General features: G+C 41.8%; 1 protein-coding gene across 1 annotated transcript; it reads right to left on the bottom strand.

Annotated features, from left to right (window-relative positions):
- Nucleotides 1-6,805: 6,805 nt before the first annotated feature.
- LOC115462051 (gastrula zinc finger protein XlCGF49.1-like) lies at nt 6,806-7,450 on the bottom strand. Its single transcript, XM_030192099.1, has one exon. It carries the CDS (start codon nt 7,448-7,450, stop codon nt 6,806-6,808), a length of 645 nt encoding a protein of 214 aa, XP_030047959.1.
- Between the last annotated feature and the right edge of the window lie 1,340 nt (nt 7,451-8,790).

The raw sequence follows: 8,790 nt of genomic DNA, 5'->3' as shown, positions 1-8,790 counted from the left end.
AAGATACACCAAGTGTTGACAACCTTGCAAAATACTTCAAGGAGAAGATTGTACAATTACGACAAAAATTACCCGCCAGCATTATAGAATACACCACTCTCCTAGACTGTCTAGATCCAGAAGAAGGAACACACCCAGCAGACAGAACCTGGACCGAATTTGAACTATTACCAGAAGAACTCATCTCTAAAACTCTCAAAAAATATGCCAAATCCAACTGCAAACTAGACATATGTCCAAATAGCCTCATGCAAACTGCTCCTCAACAATTCATAACAAACCTAACAAATCACATAAACTACATGCTACAAAATGGACTCTTCCCAAAAGAAAAAGGAAAAATCCTACTCACACCAATTCCTAAAGACACAAAGAAAAACACGAGCGAAATAACCAACTACAGGCCAATTGCATCCATACCACTAATAACCAAGCTAACCGAAGGTATGGTAACCAAACAGCTCACAAACTATCTAGACAAACATTCAATACTGCATGATGCCCAATCAGGATTCCGTTCGAATCACAGCACAGAAACAGTATTAGTCACCCTAATGACCAGATTCAAACAAAGAATTGCAACCGGCAACAATATACTCCTCTTACAATTCGACATGTCCAGCGCCTTCGACATGGTTGATCATTAAATCCTAATACACATACTTGAATACTTTGGCATCGGAGGAAATGTCTTGAATTGGTTCAAGGGGTTCCTAACCCTGCGCTCGTATCAAGTCACATCAAATTCAACCACGTCCAAGGCATGGATACCTGAATGTGGAGTCCCACAGGGATCACCTCTCTCTCCAACTATATTCAACCTAATGATGATCCCTTTAGCAAAACTCCTATCAAACCATAACCTCAACCCGTACATATACGCCGATGATGTGACAATATACATCCCATTCAAACAAGACATCAAAGAAATCTCCAGCGAAATCAATAAAAGTCTACACATCATGAACACATGGGCAGATGCATTCCGCCTGAAACTGAACGCAGAAAAAACCCAATGCCTGATACTCACCTCCCAATACAACACAACAGAATTCAACGTGATAAACACACCAAACCTAAAACTTCCAATCTCAGAAACACTAAAAATCCTTGGAGTGACTATCGACCGCCACCTAACACTCGAAACTCACGCAAACAACATAACCAAGAAGATGTTCTTCAGCATGTGGAAATTGAAAAGAATTAGACCATTCTTCCCAAGATTCGTCTTCCGCAGCCTAGTGCAATCCCTCGTCCTTAGCCACTTGGATTACTGCAACTCATTATACGCTGGCTGCAAAGAGCAAATACTAAGGAAACTTCAAACAGCCCAGAACACAGCAGCCAGGCTCATCTTCGGAAAACCTAAATATGAAAGGGCAAAACCACTACGAGAGAAACTACATTGGCTTCCACTCAAGGACCGCGTTACTTTTAAAACTTGCACACTAGTCCATAAGATCATTTACGGTGAAGCCCCAGCGTACATGTCTGATTTAATAAACCTACCACCTAGAAACGCCAAAAGATCATCCCGAACTCACCTCAACCTTCATTACCCAACCTGCAGGGGCTTGAAGTACAAGACGATACACGCGTCAACCTTTTCCTACAAGAGCACGAAGTCTTGGAATACATTACCACGCAACCTAAGAATGATCAACGAACAAGCCTCCTTCCGTAAACTACTGAAGACACACCTGTTCGAACAAACTTATGGAAAGAGCCAATACACATAGAGACCACTCACTGTCCACAATGCAATACACATCCACATCTGATCCATCATCCCTTTATCCAGTCAACCATACATTCGTCCACGGAACTATGTACACTATATGTCTAGGCGCCTAATAATGCCCTTTTTTCCCATTGTCTCTTTCTAATGTCTCTGTGTTTTGTCCCATTGTTATACTACCAACGATATTCGAATGCCTCGCACAACTCTGTTCAATGTAATCCATAACTTAGTTGTAACAAATGTATTTCTATTATTCAAGTCTTATTGTAAGCCACACTGAGCCCGCAAATAGGTGGGAAAATGTGGGATACAAACGCAACTACTACAGCACCAGGGCTTTGTAAGGTAAGATTGGGAAGGGGTAGGCTTTTTTGTTTGGGGGGGTGTGGGAGGAAGAGGCATTTTTATTTATAGTTACAGTTTCTGCCGAAACCAAGCAGCCAATTTTGGTTGCAGATTCAGTTTTGGCAGAAACCAAAAATTCTGGTTTCAGTCAGACTCTATGTGGAACTGCATACTTTGCTTTTGCCAAGTCCTTTGTCTATGCTTACAGTTATTAGTTTCACTGTGTTATCAGTGCTGAATTAAAATCTCTGCACACCTTAAACTGCCTCTCTGATTGGAGGAGTCAGATCCCACCAACACTGGCACAGCCAATCAGAGATATTTGCAATCGAGTGAGAATTACATAAGGCACATAAGTATCGCCATGCTGGGACAGACCAAGCGTCCATCGAGCCCAGCACCCTGTCACCGACAGCGGCCAAAAGAACAAGCAATTTGTCCCGCCCATCCTAGAAATACTGTATTCCCTCATCCATTCAACAACATTCTATGGCTTTTTCCTCCAGGAAGCCGTCCAACCCTTTTTTGAAGTTCGCTAAGTTAACCGCCTTAACCACCTTTTCCGGCAGCGAATTCCAGAGTTTAAGTACGCGTTGAGTGAAGAAAAATTTCCTCTGATTCGTTTTAAATTTATCACACTGCAGCTTCATTGCATGCCCCCTTCTCCTAGTATTTTTGGAAAGCATAAACAGACGCTCCACATCGACCCGTTCCATTCCACTCATTATCTTATAGACCTCTATCATATCTCCCCTCAGCTGCCTTTTCTCCAAGCTGAAGAGCCCCAGCCTATCCTGATAGGGAAGCCGTCCCATCCCCTGTATCATCTTTGTCGCCCTTCTCTGCACCTTTTCCAATTCCACTATGTCTTTTTTGAGGTGCAGCGACCAGAATTGAACACAATACTCGAGGTGCGGTCGCACCATGGAGCGATACAACGGCAGAATAATATCCTTATTTTTGTTTTCCATCCCTTTCCTAATGATACCCAACGTTCTATTTGCTTTCCTAGCCACAGCAGCACATTGAGCAGAAGTTTTCAATGTATCATCAACGATGACACCTAGATCCCTTTCTCGGTCTGTGACTCCCAACACTGAACCTTGCATGACGTAGTTATATTTTCAGTTCCTCTTTCCCACATGCATCACTTTGCACTTGTTCACATTAAACGTCATCTGCCATTTAGATGCCCAGTCTCCCAGTCTCGTAAGGTCCTCTTTTGTAGTTTTTCACAATCTTCCCGCGATTTGACTACTTTGAATAACTTTGTATCATCAGCAAATTTGATTACCTCACTAGTTACCACCATTTCTAGGTCATTAAATGATTATGTTAAAAAGCAGAGGTCCCAGCACCGATCCCTGAGGGACCCCGCTAACTACCCTTCTCCATTGCGAATATTGACCTTTTAGTCCTACTCTCTGTTTCCTATCTTTCAACCAGTTTTTAATCCACAGTAAGACACTACCCCCGATCCCATGTCCCTCTAATTTCCTCTGTAGTCTTTCATGAGGGACCTTATCAAACGCCTTCAAAAATCTAGATACACAATGAGGCTTATTTTCAAAGCACTTAGCCTCCCAAAGTTCCATAGAAACATATGGAACTTAGCCTCCCAAAGTGCTTTGAAAATATGCCTCAATATCAACCGGCTCACCTTTGTCCACATGTTTGTTTACCCCTTCAAAGAAATGCAGCAGACTGGTGAGGCAAGACTTCCCTTTACTAAATCCATGTTGACTTTGTCCCATTAGTCCATGCTTTTGAACGTGCTTTGTAATTTTGTTCTTGATTATAGTCTCTACCATTTTGCCTGGCACTGACATCAGACTCACTGGTCTATAATTTCCTGGGTCTCCTCTGGAACCTTTTAAAAATATTGGCGTTACATTGGCCACCCTCCAATCTTCCGGTACCACGCTCGATTTTAAGGATAAATTACAAATCAATAACAGTAGCTCCGCCAGCTCATTGTTTAGTTCTATCAGTACCCTATGGTGAATACCATCCGGTCCAGGAGATTTGCTGCTCTTCCGTTTGCAGAACTGCTCCATTACGTCTTCCAGATTTACAGATATTTCAATAAGTTTTTCCGACTCTTCAGCTACGAATGCCCTGTCCGGCACCGGTATCCCACCCAAATCTTCCTCGGTGAAGACGTAAGCAAAGAACTCATTTAGTTTTTCTGCTATTTCTTTGTCTTCCTTGATTGCCCCTTTTACACCCCGGTCATCCAGCGGGCCAACCGATTCTTTTGCCGGTTTCCTGCTTTTAACGTATCTAAAAAAATGTTTACTATCAGTTTTCGCCTCTAACACTATCTTTCTTTCAAAATCCCTCTTTGCCTTTATCATCAGCGCTTTGCATCTGACTTGACATTCCTTATGCCGCTTCTTATTTTCCTCATTCGGTTCCTTCTTCCATTTTCTGAAGGATTCCTTTTTAGCTCCAATAGCCTCCTTTACTTCACTTTTTAACCACGCTGGCTGTCGTTTGGTTTTCCATCCTCCTTTTCTGATACGTGGAATATGTTTGGCCTGAGCCTCCAGGATGATGCTTTTGAACAGCATCCATGCCTGTTATAGGTTTCTTACCCTCTCAGTCGCTCCTCTTAAGTTTTTTTTTTTACCGTTTTTCTCATTTTATCATAGCTTCCTTTTTTAAAGTTAAACGCTAGCATATTTGACTTCCTATGTTTACCTTTTTGAAAGCAAATTTCAAAGGCGATCATGTTATGATCACTGTTGTCAAGCGGCCCCCGGACTGCTACCTCCCGTACCAGATCATATGCTCCACAAATTAGATGAATCATGTCCTCAATGAGGAGACAGAAGGATGACGAGGAATGCACTAGTACAATTACTGTACATAATAGCAACTTTGTGTCATCTTCAAGGTTTTCATAGCTAAATTTAATGCTCAGGAAGTCCCTGGTACTAAGTTTGCAGCATATACACAGTAGAAAACAAAGAACAAGGTCCATATTCATTCTTCATTTTCTGGCAGCATAGCCTTGACAACTGTTTAACAGGTCCACAGTGCTTTGTGGCAGTATCCATGATGGTGCTCTTGAGCACTTCCTCTGTAGCCTAGTGGTTGCTACAGAGCTCCCTTACAGGCTAAGTCACAAGAAAATGAATGGTTTAAAGGGTTGCATATGTGTTTGTATGTCAAGTGGTCAACTAAGGCCGGTGCTGAGCTGGCTTTTACTGCCTGAGTCCCGAATATAGAATCTGGTTTGGGATGGGCTGTAGAGAGCTTGGACAGAAACTCCAGTAATTTGGAGTGCAAGGACAGTGGCAGGTAGACTTTTATGGTCTGTGTCCTGCAAATGACAAGATAGCTTTGGATAGGCTGGAGTGGGCTTTGACAGCAACTCCGGTGGTTGGAACTTAAGGACAGAGCCGGGAGGCCTTCTATGGTTTATGTCCCAGATTCAACAAAGAGAAACCATGATCAAGTGCATAATATCACATTCATTGTTGATTTAATCTAGAATTAAAAATGAATGTGACTGTTGGGCAGACTAGATGGACCATTCAGGTCTTTATCTGCTGTTATTTACTATGTTACTATGATGGTGAGCTTCTGGCCTCATATGCATACAATCAAGTTGATCAGGTTGTGCCCCTATAATATGATAGGAAATTTCTTTATTTTTCTGCCACATCCTTCTTAGAAGCAGATTACATTATCTCCTTTATCTGCAGGAATCCACTTAAATACAGTTAATGTCTCCCATGTGTTTATTCCATGGCTAAAATAATTTGGCCTGATGCTCACAGGAAGAGATACACCATTAGCCAATCATAAGTTTATCATAGAAGCTTATTTATTACAAATAAGAAAATAGACATCTAATTGCTGTTTTGCCAATTTACAATTATAGTACATAAGTAGAATATACAAAAAGAGTCTCTTTCTTCCTGTGAGAAGAACTAGACCGGCCTGGAAGCAAAGTGCTTCTCAGTGCTAGCAAAGTTCCTGTTTCTGAGGTAACAAACCATTCCTTCTATACGTTTAACTGTGTGCACATGACCATTTTCACATCTGCTGTCTCTGCCCCCCCTTATCTAACAACATCTGGCTTTACTTGTTCCTGCAAAACCAAACTCACCAACTCCAACCACAAATCTTGCACATGATAGTCCTAGGGCTTGTTCATCCCTCCCTGTTGCTGTGCTTACAAGTGCAATGTTAGATAAGAACTTATGTTGACATTCTGTCTGAACTCCTGATGACCTTATCTTGCTGTATTACAGAAAGAAGAGCAGGATCTTAGGAGTTACACAGTGGTCCACCATCTTATGGACCGCAGATTTATACACACACAAGTCTTTTGGTGAATTTTTAGACTTGATAGCCAGATGAACTTTACATTACCACAATCTCACTTTGTATTTGTTAAAACCGATATTGGCCATCGCTTCTACGGTACTATGTAAGCCACATTGAGCCTGCAAATAGGTGGGAAAATGTGGGATACAAATGTAAATAATAATAATAATAATAATTACACTTAGTACATGGAAATGGTTTCTCCCACATATGGCTCTTTTAGTGAAGTTTTTATGACACTCAATATATGGAAATAGTTTCTCTCCCATGTAGATCTTTTGGTGAATATTTAGACTTGAAAGCCAGATGAAGCTTTTATTACACAGTACAGAGAAATGGTTTAACTCCTGTGTGGATCTTTTGGTGGGTTTTTAGATTTCAAAGTTGAGTGAAGCTTCTACTACACTCCGCACACTGAAATGGTTTGTCTCCTGTGTGGATCTTTTGGTGGTTTTTTAGATTTGAAAGTTGAGTGAAGCTTCTACTACACTCCGCACACTGAAATGGTTTGTCTCCTGTGTGGATTCTTTGGTGAGTTTTTAGAGCTGAAAGGTGAGTGAAACTTTTATTACACTCTGTGCATGTAAATGGTTTATCTCCTGTGTGGGTCTTTTGGTGAATTTTTAGACTTAAAAGCCAGGTGAAGCTTTTATTACACTCAGTACAGTGAAATGGTTTGTCTCCTGTGTGGATCATTTGGTGAGTTTTTAGAGCTGAAAGGAGAGTGAAGCTTTTATTACACTCTGTACATGTAAATGGTTTATCTCCTATGTGGATCTTTTGGTGGTTCTTTAGAGTTGAAAGCTGAGTGAAACTTTTACTACACTCAGCACATTGAAATGGTTTATCTCCTGTGTGGATTCTGTGGTGAGTTTTTAAAGTTGAAAGTAGAGTAAAACTTTTATTACACTCAGTACAGGTAAATGATTTATCTCCTATGTGGGTCTTTTGGTGAAGGTTTAGAGTTGAAAGGCGACTGAAGCTTTTACTACATCCACTATATTCAAATAGTTTGTTGACCATATGGATCATTTGGTGCTTTTTTTAGATTTGAAAGCTCAATGTTCCTTTTATTACACTCGCTGCAGACAAATTGTTTTTCTCCTGTGTGGATTTTTGGGTGCTGTCTTAGAGTTGAAACCTGAGTGAAGCTTTTATTACACTCAGCACACAGAAATGGTTTATCTCTTGAGTGCATCAATTGGTGCTTTTTTAGATTTGAAAGCTCAGTATACCTTTTATATTACACTTGCTGCAGGCAAATAATTTCTCTCCCGTGTGTATTTCTTGGTGATTTTTTACAGTTGAAACCTGAGTGGAGCTTTTATTACACTCAGTACTTGGACATAGTTTCTCATTTCTGTGATTCCTTTCGTGCATTTGGAGCTTTGAAAACAAGGGAAAGTGCTTATTACATTTCGGACAAATAAAACTGCTGCTCCTACTATATCCAGTACATGTAAATTCATGTTGGTGTATTTTTCCTTTCCCCCCATCTTGGTGGAATTTAGAAGTCACTTGATCACTTTTAATAGTTTGGAAGGGTCTTTCTGCTAGGTGTCTCTGGTGCACAGTGATGTTATTGAGCTCCCTGTCATTTCTCTCACACTTACTGACTCCAACCATTGAGTCTCCTGCAGGGTCTCTTTGCTCCACTGATTCCTGCTCACAATTCCTTGTGTTAATCCTCTTGGATCCTTGGGAAATACTCTCAAAGACATTTTCTGAATGTCTTTGAATTTCTTCCATTTCTACAAGATGTTCTCCTTGATTCTTTTTAGTCTTTTTTTCTTGTGTAATCTGATGATCAGCTGGACATAAACAAAAGGTATTAACCATGTGCTAGAAGACAGTGGTGTTTTGTAAGATATTACCTATGCATAATAAGAAACAGAATATGATATATTGTTGGATTTTCTAAGCAGTGGCGTTCCTAGAGGGGCTGACACCTGGGGCGGATCGCCGATGCGCCCTGCCCCCCTGGTGCACCGCGACCCCCCCCCCCCCCCGGCGAAAGGACACCCCCCCACCCCAGCGAAGGAACCCCCCCCCCGGGTGCACGACGCTGGGGAGGGGGGGGATGCTGCGCGCCAGTCAGCGTCGTTCATTTCCATGCTCCCTCTGCCCCGGAACAGGTTACTTCCTGTTCCGGGGCAGAGGGAGCATGGAAACGAACAACGCTGACCGGCGTGCACCCGGGGCGGACCGCCCCCACCCCCTTGGTACACCACTGTTTCTAAGCATGGCTTAAACATTGGTGGGTTTCTTATTTGCACACCGCTTCTTGAAGCCTCGCTCTCTACACACTGCAAGATTGTGAGATGATGGAATGTCCCTTTCAAATGGCAATGTGTAGACATAAG

Source organism: Microcaecilia unicolor, chromosome 2 (genome assembly GCF_901765095.1).
Source record: "Microcaecilia unicolor chromosome 2, aMicUni1.1, whole genome shotgun sequence".
NCBI classification, from domain to species: Eukaryota; Metazoa; Chordata; class Amphibia; order Gymnophiona; family Siphonopidae; genus Microcaecilia; species Microcaecilia unicolor.
The sequence above is the reverse complement of the archived record's forward strand: the minus strand, read 5'-3'. Positions and strand labels throughout refer to the sequence as shown.

Coding starts and splice junctions, on each gene's coding strand:
- LOC115462051 (XM_030192099.1), bottom strand. CDS start 7,450: ATGGTCAACAAACTATTTGAATATAGTGGATGTAGTAAAAGCTTCAGT.